Source organism: Equus caballus, chromosome 3 (genome assembly GCF_041296265.1).
Source record: "Equus caballus isolate H_3958 breed thoroughbred chromosome 3, TB-T2T, whole genome shotgun sequence".
Classification (NCBI taxonomy): Eukaryota; Metazoa; Chordata; class Mammalia; order Perissodactyla; family Equidae; genus Equus; species Equus caballus.
In genome coordinates this window covers 95241595-95257854 of record NC_091686.1, presented here as the reverse complement: position 1 = coordinate 95257854, position 16260 = coordinate 95241595, and the positions used below count along the sequence as shown (strand labels likewise).

Here is a 16260-nt window from a genome sequence, read left to right as displayed (position 1 = left end):
TTTCAATTAAAAACTCCTGCTCCAAATACATCACTGGGGACAACACTTTATCATCTCTGCTGGTGGCTTCCTGCTCTGACCACAGAAGGTTCCTTTTGTGGTGACAGGTTTCGGCTCAAAAAAAAAACACGTAAGTTTACAAACGTGCCTTCCCTTTTTCCAAGCCTCATTTATCCAGTATATGTGAGAAGAAATCTGAAATCCCCAACCTGTTACAAGAATCCATCAACCACTAAAACAAATAAAAACTTGGAAAGGAAAGGAATTGGAACTCCCCAAGGTTTTAAGATTTCTTTTTTAAAGGGGGGGGGGGGTTAGGCAGTGACAGGGCAGTCGGTCCCCTCGTGTCAAGATCTATCGCTCGCCGGGCCTTTGAGGAAAAGGGCGACAAGAAAGGGGTCCGCAGGGCTCCCAGGCGCCCCGCCCAGGCGGAAGCGCACCCGAGGAAGGCAAGACCAGGCCGGGTCCCTACACCCCAGACAGCTCAAAAGTCGGGGCGGCGGGTAACAACTACTCAGAGGAGCCGGCGAGGGGAAGGCTGGAGCCCGGCAGGCGGGAAGGGAGGGACGGGAGCCATCGCCACGCGCCGCGCCTAGCCCGGGCCACCCCCCGGGAGCCAGATGTTCAGCGCCGGATCCCACGGCTGTGCCAGCACCAGGGCAGCTCGGGGCACAGCGTGGCTGCCGTCCCGATCCCTCGCCTCCTCCTGCGCGCCCCGGTCCCAAGAGGGCACTCACCCGGGGCCACCAGTGGCGAACTCACGGCGCCTCCCACGAAGACAGCAGCGGCGAAGACGGCTGACCCCGGGAGTCCCCGCGGAGCCATCGCCGCGTCCCTGCGCCCACCTTCCCGGGGCGCCGCGTCCCGGGCTTCGGGAGGCGATGCAGCTCTGGAGCCGGCGCGCAGACCGAGTGCCAGGGCTCGGCCTCCGCGCGCTGCAAACCCCGCGCCGCCAGGGACCCTCCTCTCCGGCCCCACCCACCTCGGCTCAGCCCTGCCTCTCCCCGCCCAGCCCCGGGCTCCGCCTGCCCCGGCGCGAGGCCTCCCTCTGGCCCCGGCCCGGGCACGCCTACCTCTGCCTGGCCCCGCCTCGCCTCGCCTCGCCTCGCCTCTCCCCGCCGTGCCCGCTTCCTTTCTAAGTCCAGCCGCAGCTTCAGGCGCCCGGATTAGACCAGGGTCCCGCCCCTCCTGCTCCGCCCACGGTGGCCCGACCCCTCCTCTTCTCGTAGCGCCCGCTTCCTGTCCGAGCCCGGCCCGACCGTAGCCGCCCGGATCTGAGAGGGATCTGGGGGCGGGGGCTGGGTCCCCGGTGCCTGTCCTCCCGGGCGCTGGGACCAGCGGGCGTGGGACGAGGAAAAGAGAGCAGGGCAGGAAGCTGTGGACAGGCATGGCCAGCGTTAGAGGGGGCACGGTCTATTTTCTCTGTTGGCAACTCTATCCAGCAGGCATTGCCCTCAGGGACTGGTCTAGGAAGGGGCGCTGCGCTGGACGTTAAGTTCCACCGTTTGAAAATTGAGGAAAAATGGCAAATCAATTAAATTTCTTCCTATCTCTGCTTCCATTTAAGCTGCTCCTATTGGAGAAAAGACCTCTACACACCTTCAGGATCAACTTGCTTTTTTTGTTCTTTTATCGTGTGTCCACGTTGCACCTTCCAAACCCTTCCACGAAGTAGCTCTTCAAGTGCCCGGTCACTTATTAACTGTTTATATCCTCACATTAGCTCCGTGAGGTGAGTAGCAAACCCACGATGGCCGAGCCACCGTGATATATTGAAATTAAATTGTCTTCATTGTGTTTGCTCATTGCTGTGCCCTCAGCGCCCGGCTCAGTGACAGCACACAATAAGAGATCAGAGTGGTTTTTGAAGTTGAATCATCAGCACAAGCATCGATTGGACTCAGAGCCTTTCTTTGAGTAGTTCCCTCTTTACTGCCATTTAGAGACTCCTGAAACCAAGCGGTCAAGCCTGGAGCAAATGCTAAGAACACCAGCAAGGCGAGGGGGTGGGGTCTGGGGATTTTCACAGAATGCAGCTCTTCCTCCGCCTGGCTGATAGCCTCCAATTTTCAAAGGAGGACTATTTCTCTTCTCGCTGAGTTCTCAGTAGAGTCTGCTAGACTCTTACAAACATTTGCACTGGTGTGGAAATTCCCACTGACAGAAGCTCGGCCACTACAGATGGCTGGGGCTGAAGGGTGAAGCCTCTGCTCTTTGAAGCCAAAGGCAGGACGCTGTGTGTCCTGTGCACAGTTGTCCGCACGTCCTGCAATCTGGCAGGCCAAGCGGTTTTATACCAACATAAAAACTGAGAATTGCTGCAGAGGAAAGAGGTCCGTGTGAGTTTCTAACTAAAAAGCGGAGAGAGTCCTGGGCCTAGAAATTAAACTGTAAGTTATAAGTTGTAGCCAGAAGTAGCGACATAATTTGTGGAGCCCAGTGTAAAATGAAAATGCAGAGCCTTTTGTTCAAAAATTATTAAGAATTTCATGATGGCAAGAGTAGAACATTAAATCAATTGTGGAGCCCTTCTAAGCATGTGGCCTTCTGCAACTACACAGGTCACACACCCACAGAGCCAGCTCTGGTTTTAGAACTTAGAATGTAGCACAATGCTTAGACCAAGATATCTATTCAAAACGTAAAATACTATTTTAAAGTTGAATAATGTTTCACTCTTTTCCCACGGATTGAACTTACTCTTAAAAAGATAGGATAATTTTTAACAATCCATTTGAATTGGATGTCTGCATATGGCTCTCTAGAAATACAAGTGTAATCCAGTACTGTCGTGCGTTGCTTAACAACGAGGATATGTTCTGAGAAATGCATCATTAGACAATTTCATCATTGTGTGAACATCATAGAACTGAAGGGAACGAAATTTGCTGCCCCAAAATATATCTTTTGAACATGAGGATTATTTTAGACTGATTATTTTTAAGAAACAAAAGACTCAGAAAGTTATTCTTGCTACCTTCCCCTTAACTGCCTAAAAGAATTCAGATTAAAAAGCCTGTCTCAGGAAAGGTGCTATGACCTTAGCATAACATGGACTAGGTGGTAGACAGGGAGGAACCCAGAAAAGCCTGTGTGTTGGGCTCCCCTCTGTGTTCTTCTGCTTCTATGTGACCAACGAACACTTGTTTTCCAACATTTGCTCCTTTTTGCCTACCTGTAAATTGCCTCCCTTCCCTTTGAAGTACCTGACTCTCCCCACCCCCAACATCTTCTTTTGTCTTTAGCTGAGGATGGTATTTAAGGGAGGGCTTTGGTCCTTTTGGTGAGTTACGTGGTCTTTCTGGGTTTCTCTCATGTATAAATGTTATTAAACTTTTGTTCTATCTTTCTCCTGTTAACCCGTCTCATGTCAATTTAATTCTTAAACTAGCCAGAAGAATCTAGAGGGGTAGAGGAAAACTTCTTCCTCCCCTACAGTACTTCAACAAACCTAGATGGTATAGCCTACTACTCACCTAGGCTGTATGTTAGTAATCTTATGGGACCACTGTCATATATGCAGTCCATTGTTGACCAAAATGTCATTATGCAGTGCATGACTATAATTAAAACCCCATGGCTGAGTGGTTAAAGTTCCATGTGCTCTGCTTTGGCGGCCTGGATTCACGGTTTTGGATCCTGGGTGTGCACCTGCTCCACTCATCAGGTATGCTGTGGAGGCATCCCACATACAAAGTAGAGGAAGATTGGTGCAGATGTTAGCTCAGGGCTAATCTTCCTCAAGCAAAAAAACAGGAGGATTGGCAATGGATGTTAGCTCAGGGCAAATCTTCCTCACCAAAAAAAAAACCCCAAAAACTGGAGGAAACCTTAGTAATCATCTACCAAGCCCCTTATTTTACAGATGAGAAATAGTTAAGTGACGTGCCTGATATCTCAGACCCAGTATGAGCCAGAGTTGGAACCCAAGGCTCTGAAATTTCCCTTCTCAAGACTTTTCCATAACACTTAGCTGCTTGATGCACTCTCTATAGATATCTTACTCTTACATAACCCCTTGTATAAGCATTTGCACATCTTGTTAAAAGAAGGAAAGGAGGGAGGGAGGGAGAAAAAGAGGAAGGAAGGAAGAAAGAGGAAGAGAGGAAAAAAGGAAAGAAAATCAAGCTTAAATTACTTTCCAAGTACTTTCCATTACAGATTTATTTACACAATTTAAAAGCCTCCGAATACTATCTAAAAGCATATGCCGTACTTTGCCATTATCTAAAAGCCGTTGCTTATTGTGTTATTTTAAATGTGAAGACTCCATTGTGATGGACTTTCTCATCTGTATTAGGAAGGGAATGTCATATTTCTTCCGAGGAAATAAAGTTGACATCACAAGCCTAAGTGATCTTCCCATATTTTCAGAGACAAAATTAAAGGAGAGTGAGTAGAAATAGTTGTAACAACAGTTCTCATTTATTCATCCCTTAGATTTAGCCCAATCCTGAGCACTTTTTCTCTGTTCCTTCATCAAATCGTCACCATTTTATATGTTGGGCCATATTGTTACTGATCCTCACTTCAAAGCTGAGGAGACCCGGATTTGAAGGACTAAGGCATTTACCCAAGTCACACAGCTGCTGGATGGCACTGCCAGGACTGTAATCCAGGATCAGCTCTCTCCAGGCCTGCACTTGAACTTCTGCCTCTGAAATGCAGAAGGCTAGCCAATCAGCTCCCCTTGTCCAGGATCATCTTCTTCTCTCATTGCGTGCTTAACCTACCCTTTTGAACTCTGTATCAACAATTGCTTACATGCTCTTTCCTTCATGAAGAATAATTTATTTATTTATGGAAGGGGTCATAAATAAGACTTCATAGGAATGAAATTCACAGATTTATACAATGTGCTATCCTTTCTGGTTTTTGTTGGTTTTTTTTTTTTTTCCAGTTTCTCTGTAAGAATTCAGTTAATCATTCCCCTTAGTAGAAACCTTTCCTGTTTTCCTCTGAGCCACTAAGGTGGTAATTTTCATCACCATCACTTAAATGCGTTAGATTCAGTTGGCTGGGATTTACTCTAATTAACGTTGAAAACACTTCCGCAGAAGGTCTCTGTAGAATTTCTTCTTGCTGTGATTTAGATGTAGTCATCTTTCCTTTCAAGAGGTTATATCCAGGAGAGAAGTTTATAGTTATTTAAAAAAATATATGTTTTCATGGAAATAAAATGATGTTTTACAAAATCTAAGGTTATTTTGATCTGACAATAAGTATGCACTGTGCTCCTAGTACTGGGCTGGGGGTGGGAGGTTAGGGGGACAGTCACTGCACATTTAATAAAAGAGCCTAACCTGGCTTATAGAAACTTTTTAAACCTACTTGAGAGAAAGGAAACAACAGCATAGTGAAATGGAAATGGTCAGAGGAACAGGGGTCAGGGGGTAAAGCCCTGCCAGTGACTCACTCTGTGACTTCCAGCAGCTTCTCTTCAGTTGGTCTTTTTGCCCATATAATTCAAGGGGGGCGACAGGATGATTTCTAAAGGTTCCCATCTGGCGCTAAGATTCTACACCATAATAAGTAATCAAATGAGAGGGTGCATGGTGCCAAAATCAGGCTAGACTGTAGGGTTTCTCAACATCATCGACTGTGTGGGCCGGATGATTCTTTGTTAGGGGGCTGTTTTGTGCACTGTAGGGTGTTTAGCAACATCCTTGGCCTCTACCAACTAAATGCCAGGTGCACTCTCCCTGCAAGTTGTGGCAACCAAAAATACCTCTAGATAGTACCAAATGTCCCCTGAGGGACAAAACTGCCCTGGTTGAGAACCATTGGACTAGAGGAATTCCAAGAAGACCAGAAGGACTCTGAGCAAGGTTTCATGGAGAAGGAGCAATGTGAGCTGAATCTGAAGGCAGGGCAGGGATTAATGGAGAGGTGAAGGAAGGGTATGAGTGTGCGTACAGTGAAAGAATGTGCATGGTGTAGTCTGCACAGTGATGAGCATGTACGAGGGAAAGGAGAGAATGGGTCAGCAATAACTATGGATCATAGCTGAGCATAATAGTCAATAAAAGGAGAACCGAGAACTTCAAATGCCCTGGAATTGTCACAAATTATAATAAATGATTCTATCACCAAAATAGATTTTTTTAGGAATAGTGAGAAGAATTTCCATTGTTCAACTAGATATTTTTTATCATAAATCAGAAAGCTGCAAATGGAGAAGTTCTAACTTTACCAGTGTGTCCAGTAGACATCAGAGGAATCCGATCGTTAGGTTAGCAATGGTGTCCATCATCTCTGCTTTGTTCCCTGGACTACCATGTTGGGTTTTGTTTCATGGATACAGGTTCTCCTGAAAATTGCACATGAGTGACTCAGACTATTTGCTGGTAGAGCCTCAAAATCTGTTGGATGTACATTAATATGGTTGTTCTCAGTAAAGAACAAGAGAGAATTATAGTGAGGAACCACATGGTTCCGGCCCAATAAAACCCACAAATGCATGTTTCAGAGGACAAACTCCACAAGGTAGAAGGCGTCTGTCTTAGACAAGCTTCCTTTTGATTGCAATCAACAGAAACTTTAGCCCAATAAACAATAAATTTATTATAAGGGTAAAGCATTCTCACAGATATTAAAAGGGCCAGGCCTCAAGCCCTCAAGCAAATCAGGACTGGGAACAGTAAAGAGTAAATATAGGAAATGAGACTCCTATCTCCATCTCTCTGAGCTGATTTGTTCTCACTCTACTTCTTAGCAAGTATGTGCTTCCTCTCTGTCTCTGTCTCTGTGGCATCTTCTGCCTATTTATTGCTTTTTCATCTTGGCCAGGGCCTCCCATGGCTGCTTCCCACCCAGGCCCTGCTTAGCATGACCTCCACAGATTGACTGTGGATTGGTTTCCCATGTCTCAGAAGAATGTGGAGCTTCCCAGTCAGGGACTCTCAGTGTAGCTGTTCCTCCTAGTGAGGGATGTTGGGCATGGTCCGCATACCGACCGATAGAGTCTGTATAGGCAAGGACCGTGGAAGCCGATAGAGTCAAGAGTCTCCTGAAGAGAGAAGTGTTCATCAGTGTCAAATGTGTAGAGTAGTCCAGTAAAACAAAGACTGAAAAGTTACCCAGCAAGTCAGGCAACAAGGGGGTTACTGATGACCCTTGTGAAAGGACAGTAGGAGAAGTGATAGAGGTGGAGGCCAGAGTATAGTGGGTGAAGAAGTGAAAATAATCATAGAGAGTTTTCTTTCCAGAAGCTTGACTGAGGGAGAAGATACAAAGCAGTAGAGGGGGACTTAGGAGTCAAGAGAAGGCTTTTATGGAATGGAATTGATTTTATGGGACAACTGGAAAATACATGGAAAGGAAAATGTGAAGAGGTCGCCAGCTAATGCAGCAACATCCAGAGGAGACCCCTGATGGGATCAAGAGCATGGCAGTCATTGGCCTTGCACAAAAAGCAGACACTTCATTCTCTGAAATTTAAGGGAAAAGGCAAAAGAAAGGCACAAATGTGAATATATTTGCAGGTGGAAAATAGAAAGTTGAGGAGGTTCACATTAAAGGAGGCAAAGCCATCCTCTGAGAACAGAAGGGATGGGAATGATGCAAGGGTTTTGAGGAGACCATGGTCAGAGCCTTCAGTACAGGTGTCTGGGTTGAATACTGCACAGGGCACCATATGTTAATTTATCCCAAAATGTGAAGGCAAGCATTTCTGGCCTCCTGGTCAAGCCTGTAAAAGCAAAGTAGGGCCTCCTCCTGCATATAAGCCCACACTGCACACAAGGCTGTGCACACACACACTTGGAATATTCTCACTGGTGCTCACACATGTATATTCTCACTGGTGCTCACACACACACATACACACATATACACACATGCATGACTGTGTCCTATGTCGATCATGCTCTGAGCATCCCTTGAGATTTCCTTTCTCGCCTGCAGAAGCTGCTTCATGCCAACCAGACTCAACCCTGCTTCTCTCTCCTTGGGGATCAGAGAGGGTAAGCTGGTTAGAGATAGCACAGAATGTGCAGGCTGTTAACACTGTCAGAACCCAAAGTCTTCAGGGCACAGATCGTAGGAATTTGGGCACATCTGTGTGTGCAGCCAGGGATGCTTCCTCCTGGTACTCTGGAAGTCTCATTTCCCTCTACCCCCAGAGCAGAGTTCTCTAGATTGTGTAATAATATCAGAATAAACTGGCTGGAGTAAGAGGCACTTTTTGCTAATTCTCAGAGATTCTGAGAGTGGTAAAGGTTTCCATGGGCACTGAAGAGAATGGGAGAGCTGCCCGGTGTCTGCACTGCTGTGCATCATGGAGGGTACAGCTGGGATTGGAGCCCATGAATTTTTCATGGGCCAATCTGCGTGATTGAATGATGCTCTTTAACTGTGCCTAGCAGCTCAGCGGTAGGAATGAAGAAGAAGTAGGAATGAAGAAGGGGTAGGAATGAAGAAGGAGATAGATCCAAGTTTAGGGTTTTTCCAGGAAGAAGCCTGATATCTTAGAGGTTTTTCAAGACACTTAGCAGTTTTGAAGGATATAGGGTTCAGGTGATAAGCTTCAGTGTAGGCTGGTTAGGTCATGAAAGGGCTGATCTACAGAGAGAACTAGAGGAGGCTGGTGGTACGTGAGGTTACCAGCAGGTAGTGGCATGGAGGGTATGAGAGGGCCCTTTCTCAACATAGTCCAGATGCTGCCAATTTCTTTGGAACTCTGAGAATCCCATATGCGCCATTCTGTTGCCAAGACTCAGGTAGGTAAGATTCTCCTTTTCTTCCTTTCAGCATTGCCAAAAAGTTAGTCTACTTGGCTAGCCTCTTAGTACCTGCCATCACAAACTCTGCCCCTCTGTGGGGGATGATCGTCTCACCCAGTGTGGACCACCACACCCCCATAGCTCCCACCTCTGTGATGCCCAGGAACATAGCATGAGGACCCTTTTTATGCTAAGAGTTTTCCTGAAATGGCTACACAGAACCAGAAAGAAGATAAGAAAAAGGGGAACACAAGGACATTACAAAGATTACAGAACTTTACAAAGTGTTGGCATAGCCTAAGCTAGACTATAGCTATACCAGTTATATGAGTTAACTATGATTATTTCTTACTGTATGAAAGAACTACATGGTATTTCTCCTAATAAAAATATAATGCAAGCCACATATGTAATTTTACATTTTCTAGTAGCCACATTAAAAAAAAATAAAAATAGGTGAAATTAATTCTAATAATATATTTCATTTAAACTAATTTATCCAAAATATTATTTCAACATGTAATCAAAATTTTTTAATTACCAATGAGATGTTTAGCATTTTTTTTACCATACTATGTCTTCAAAATCTGGTGAGTATTTTCCATTTATAGCACATCTCAATTTGGACTAACCACATTTCAAGTACTCCATAGCTACATGAGACCACTGGCTACCACATAGGCCTGGGATCCAGTCCTAACTACTTTCTGAGGTGGTGACTGAAAGACCACTTGGGCTTTACCCCTGAGGGTCATGCTCATCAAGATTCTTCCATCCCTGTGACCCTACGGTGGGTCCCGGGGATGTTTGCCTCCTATAGCACTACCGTGTCCACTCTATGTCTACAGATGCAATGAAGAAACAACAGTGCAAACTAGTGGTATCTCAGGTCTGGTATGGACTAAATAAATAGAGCTTTAGGGTTCGGGCCCAGGGCCCAGCTCTCGTGAATAACTCTTTTACCAGAAACATGCTCTGCCAGGAAGTTCGAGTGCGTTAATATCCCCTTCCCCTTGCTGCACCCTCTCCCACTCCCCACCATAAGACTTAATGAGGAACCTTTAATGCTGAGATTCGAATTGATCTTCTCTTCTGTAACCACACACCAAGAGAGGGAACTTGGTAGGCCAGTTCCATCTACTTCAAAGCAATCACTCATTTTTTTTCTTGCTGAAAGAACGGTATGATTTTGTGTTTGACTTTGGAAAGGCACAAATACATCCACAATTGCTTCTCCCTAAGAGGCACAATTTAAGGGTCCCATATGCCTTTCGTGTTCCCAGTAGTTCCAAGTCATGCAATTACCTCTGAAAGAGTCTGTGTCCGGCCTGTGCCAGTCCACCCTACCCGCAATCACTGCAGAGTGCTCCTTCTCAAATCTCATTGTAGGAGAATTTAGAGGAATGGCTGCTCCACACTCTTTCAGGACCCAGCCCTTTGTTGCCTACAGGGTCACATTTAGCTCTTTAGCCTGATGTCACCTAAATGTCTACCCTCTGGGTAGCTCCTATCCATGCAGGCAGCATCAAGCTTCTCCCAGTCAGTCAAGGTCCCTTCCCTCTAAGGTGTTTGGATTGAAGATGGTTGGTTTCTTGGCCACCCTGACTCAGTTCACACTGCCAGCTGCTTACTCACAGTCAACTGGCTCCTGATTGCTCTCTGGGCACAATTCTGGGGTGGCCACTCTGGTCTCCTAAGGGTGGCTGTAATTCTCTTTGTTGTCCCACCCCAAACACGTGTGCTGCCTGTTCCTTCCCCTCTACAACATACTAATCCAAAGGTGCTGTGTGTAATAGACTTTTCCTGAAGGTTTGGCCAATATCATCTGTGAATCCAGTGCAGACAGAACAGGAAACGAGGCTGTTCTTATCATCCCCTCAGCCATCATGGCCATGGAAAATTCCCCACACTCCCTGGGTCCCCACTCACCTCTTTGCTCTTAGGATTAGTGCAAAGAGCTCTTATCTCTCCTCTCCTAGAATCCCACGGCCTTCAACATGCTCCACCATCAACCCACCTCCCCTCAAAAAAGACCCTAATTCTCATTACTTTATTATGATGTAGAGGATCAGCTGACCCTTCCAGTTTGCAAGGGTTCTAACCTGGAATCCATGGACCCCCAAGGGGGTTGCAAATAGAAGAATTCAAGGGGTTAGTGGACTGGGGTGGGGGCAAAATTACATCTTTATTTTCAATAATCTTGAAGTGAAATTTAGCATCACCTTCAATTACGAGTGTAGACAACAAACCACGGTGCCTATGATACAGGCACCAATAGAACTGCCAGATATTTTCATATTACATTCTAGCTGTGCGAGTATCTCAAAATATTGCTCATGCCCGTTATTATTTTGAAATTACCATGAAACAAAACTACACATTTCAAATTTTATTTTATTTTTAAATTTATTTTTTATTTTATTTATTTATTTATTCCATTTTAAATCTTGTTATTTGATGTGTGAAGTGGCACACGTCACTCCATCACGATTTTTTAAATATTTCGATGACAATATTTCAATATAATTGGTTTTCATTGTCAGACTACGAATTTTCTTTTGTGTATTTGAAAATATGTTTCCGAGAAGAGGTTCCAGAGGCTGCACTGGATGGCCAGAGGAATCCAAGTTGCACGTGCGTGTGCGCATGCACACGCACACACACATGCACACAAGTGTGGAGCATCTGCTCCAGGGCCTACCTTTGCATAATCACGCCCACTGAGGAATTTTCCTATGCAAAAGCTATCTTCCCAGACGCTGCTTCTCTAGGTACTGATGCAGTTATAAGGCTTGGGGAATGTAAGTTAAGTTTATCCAGCTAGTTAGCTAGATGCACATTTTTGTCAATTTATTCTGTGGGGATATTTCCCATGGATGAAATTTAAAGAAAGTCCCATGATTTTTCTGGTACCTTTAAGGTAATAAAAGCTACTCTGGACACTAGTTAAAAGTCCAGTTCTCAGTGATGGTGAAAAGCTCCTCCCTCCCCCCTGTTGGTGCTCCCGCAGACAGGATGCCCACCCTGGGAAGGTGGTGTCATCAGTGTCATGACGCTGTGATGCACCATCCATGGGCATGCCCCAATTGTCCCCCAGCTGCTGGAGGATTGGTCCTGACGCTTCTTGGCTGAGTGGCCCTCTGGAAATAGCCCTCAGCAAGAGAGCTGCCTCGAGGTCCTGCCTCCTTGCCAGGGCAGCCGCTATCAGCGACTGGTTAGTGGGAGAATGGGAGCGTAGAGTACCCTCTTCCAAGGAGGGACAATGTCAAAAGGGCCACCTAACTCTAGAACTCCGCTGTGGGAGAGGCCGAGGCCTCTGTAGCAACTGCCTCCCAGTTCAACGTCTTCCTCTGCCCACTCCCACTCCCTGGCCCCAACAGAGCCCATCTGGGGGGCACTCCCTAATAAGCCTCCTGCGTAAAAATCTCTGTCTCAGAGTCTCTATCCTGGGGAACCAGATCTTTTCTTCTCCTTCCTTGTCAGGTCCTTCTGCTGAGCATTCCTCAGTTTGCTGACCACTTTTTTACCTTCACAGGCTCGGGCTGTTAGGGAGAAGAGAAGGAGAAAAGAAAGTTCTTCTTCGGTGCTCTCATCACAGCTAAGTGGTAATGGAAGATGTTAAAAGTAGGCTTTTCTTTGAATTTTCATGGGTTCTTTGGAGACCTCTCTGGCCACCCCACCTCTTACCCCACTGCCTCCCATCCCTGAGAATCTATCCTCCTCAATTGTCTTCCAGGAGGGAGAACATCTGCTTTAGCTCTCTTCACTTATTGCTCAGGCTCTAGGCATCCAGTGGTACCTCTTGCTTCTTTTCCCTGGGTGCTGCTTGCCCCTCCAGACCATCCTTGTAGACAGGACCTAAGATCCCCTCATAGGCCTATATTACAGGAACACATTCTTTGCTCAAAACTCCTATGGTGGTCACAGCCACTCCTTCCCCCAGTGAAGCTTCTTCTCCTTTGTTCCACTGTCAAAGTAGCTGACCAGGCTGTTCCTCACCGTTTAGACTTTTCAGGTTGAAGACAGGCACCAGGAAGGAGACTCATACATCAAGCTGAGTGGTGTTGCCAAAGGGCCCGCCTCACCTTGAAGTAAAGGAGGAAATGCACCCTTCCCTCTCCTCTTTGGTGGTGCTGATGGTGGGTTAATGCCCACAGTGTGCCAGCCATTCTTTCTAAAACTCCTCTCTTCTTCTCTTCAATTAGTCCCAACCTTTTTATAGCTCTAAGGTAAGTGAGCAACTCAGAGTCATGTTACTGGTTTTCAACTACCTCATTGGTAAATCAGCGACTCACAACTCACTTTGGAATGTGGTATCTGTAAAATCTTGATGCCTCAGCTGAAACAGCAATCTGCACCTGTTGTAATCTATCTTCCTTCCTTCCTTTCTTTCTCTTTCTTTTTCTTTCATCATCTTTCCACAATCTTGACCTCTATTTCCTTGATCTTTCATTATCCCTTTACTTAAATTCTATGCTCCAGCCAAATGGATGTACTTTCCAGTTCACCAAAAGCCCCATAAATATTCCTACTTGCTCCTTCTTCAACATTTTTCACCATCCAATGTCTAGTGTACTCTTCACCTTTAGGGATCGATTCATGTCTCAGTTTCTCTGTAAACCCTATTCTTGACCATACCTGTCATCAGTTGCCATTCTGTCCCCCAACTGAGAAATTCACATCTCTGGTTGTACTTTTAGGAAGATTTAGCTCCAAGCTAACATCTGCTGCCAATCCTCTTTTTGCTGAGGAAGATTGGCCCTAAGCTAACATCTGTGCCCATCTTCCTCTACATTATATGTGGGATGCCTGCCACAGCATGGCTTGACAAGCAGTGCATAGGTCCACACCTGGGATCCAAACCAGTGAACCCCAGGCCTCCAAAGCAGAGCACAAGAACTTAACCACTACATCACCAGGCCGGTGCTCTCTGGTTGTATTTTGTTACTTACTGATCTATGGGATGCCCCATCCTCCCAAATAGCTTGAAAGATTGTTGAGGGTACCAACAATATTTTATGTGAGTAACAGGGGCCCAGAGAAGAATTTTAAAAATAGTACCAGCACAGGGCCGGCCCCGTGGTCGAGTGGTTAAGTTTGCGCGCTCCGCTGCAGGCTGCCCAGTGTTTCATCGGTTCGAATCCTGGGCGCGGACATGGCACTGCTCATCAGACCACGCTGAGGCAGCGTCCCTCACGCCACAACTAGAAGGACCCACAACGAAGAATATACAACTATGTAGTGGGGGGCTTTGGGGAGAAGGAAAAAATAAAAAAAAAAAGTAAATAAAATCTTAAAAAAAAAAAAATAGTACCAGCACATTCTCTGCCAAGATGTTAAGGAAATAAGCCATTTTCAAATAGATATTCCTTATCATGGGGTGTGGGTAGGGTAACTTGAGTATGCCCCATGGACCAGGATAAGGGTGTGACTAGATTTTTGTGGCCTAGACAAAGGTTTCCTCTAACCCCTGTGGTATGTCGGGCTAGCAACTGCAAAAATGGTAGGCAAATTCACAGAGTGGTAAATAGGCCCCTTGGGAAAAAGAGATCCCCACATTTCTCAAACTTTAATATGAATATGTAAAACACCTGGGGATCTTGGTAAAATGCAGATTCTGATTTAGTAGGTGGGGGTGTTACCTGGGCTTTTGCATTTCTAACAATCTCAGAGATCGACAGTGTGGTCATAAGCTGCACTTTGAGTAACAAGAACCTACACTTCAAGCTATACTTTTGAGGTTCAATATTGTGTGAAGCTATTTTATGGATTAGGATAGCCCCCCACTGAGGTTCCTTGGCAGGTGTTTTAGAGACCTATTGCTCTGTAACAAAATTATCACAAACTTAATGCCTTAAAACAACACATATTTATTGTCTCACAATTTTTGTGGGTCTGGAATCCAGGTATGGCTTAACTGGATTCTCTGCTTCAGGGCCTCTCATGAGATTACAATCAAAGTTTTGTCCAAGAATAGGGTCTCATCTGAAGGTTCGACTGGGGAAAGATCCATTTTCAGGCTCACGTGGTTGTTGGTAGGACTCAGTTCCTTGTGGCATGTTGGCCAGAGGCCTCCCTCAGTTCCTTGCCATGTGGGTGTCACCAACATGGCTGCTTGATTTATCAAAGTTTGCAAACTGAGAAGCCAATAGAGAGAGTTTGTATCAAGATTGAGTTACAATCTTATGGAGTGTAATCATGGCCATGACATCCCATTACCATTGCCATTCTATTGGTTAGAAATAAGCCACGGGTCCCACTCACACTCAAGAGGAGGGGATTCCACTGGGTGTGAATCCCAGGAGGCATAAATTATTCGGGGAGCCCTAGAAGAGCCTCCTTGCCACAGTAAGAAAGAGTGGGAAAGCCTTAAAAGAGAAGGTGATCCTGAGGGAGGAGTGTCTGGGCTAGCATGATAGGCAGAATAATGACCTCCCCCCCCAAAGATGTTCATGTCCAAAACACTAGAATCTGTGAAAATGTTAGGTAACATGGCAAAGAGGAATTAAAGTTGCAGATGGAATTAAGGCTGCGAATCAACTGACTTTAAAATAGGGAGATTATCCTGGATCATCTGGGTGGGCCCAATGTTGTCAGAAGGGAACTTAAAAGTGGAAGAGGGAGCCTAAAGGCAATCTCAGGAATATGTGACAATGGAAGAAAGACACAGACAGATGCAATGTTGCCAACTTTGAAGACAGAGGAAGGAGGCCATGAGCCAAAGAATGTGGGAGGCCTCTACAAGCTGGAAAGGGCAAGGAATTGGATTGTCTCCTGGGGCCTCCAGAAAGGAACGGAGCCCAGTTCATGCTTTGATTTTAACCCAGTGAGACTCATTTACAACTTCTACCCTACAAAACTGTAAGATAATAAATTTGTGTGTGCAAGCTGCTAAATGTGTAAGTTGCTAAATTTGTTACGGCAGCAACAGGAAATAATACAGCTGAGTAACTCAGCCTCCATACAATGGAAGGTTAGTGGAGAGAGGCGAGACTGACAATGTCTTAAATCCAGCCGCACAGGTCCTACTATGGAAATAATGTCTGGGTGTGTAAGCATGAATTAAGAGCTATAATCTTTGAGAAAGACCAATGTGGTACAGAGGGTCTAGACCAGCAAGGGCTCACAAGATTCCTGGAAAAGCATCCACAACTTTCAAAGAGGCCAGTCATCACCAATACTGGTACAGAGACCAAAATAAAGATACAGGTGCACTGACCAGACGCTCTCTCCCCCTTTCTCTCTCTCCCAGGGAATTAGAGTAGGACAGTCGCCATATTGTGTCATCTAATTTACTGGAAAAACAACATAAGATTACAAAGGCTGAAGATGGTTTTATCTGTCAATGCAGTCCTGGTATTGAACACAGTGCCATGTACTCATTACACACTCAACGAATGTGTTGACCTAGTGTCTTAGACTTTCTTTGTGACGTGAATAAATTCAGTAGTTCTGTGATAAGCCACGTGAATTTAAATGACAATCTAAGCCAAGATCGTTATGCCAAGTTCCAAGGAGGAACAGATGACTGATGCTG

At 45.7% G+C, this 16260-nt stretch overlaps 1 protein-coding gene across 2 annotated transcripts in view; it reads right to left on the bottom strand.

The window, feature by feature from the left end:
* The window catches only part of RELL1 (RELT like 1), a 60735-nt gene extending 59750 nt beyond the window's left edge, over positions 1-985 (bottom strand). Inside the window, exon 1 of one of the 2 annotated variants that reach the window (XM_005608836.4) lies at positions 738-985. In XM_005608836.4, the coding sequence (XP_005608893.1) occupies positions 738-825 (88 nt within the window). In that variant the 5' untranslated portion in view covers positions 826-985. The remainder of the gene's footprint in view (positions 1-737) is intronic. The other variant, XM_014738725.3, reaches the window with a different exon arrangement.
* Positions 986-16260: the final 15275 nt, after the last annotated feature.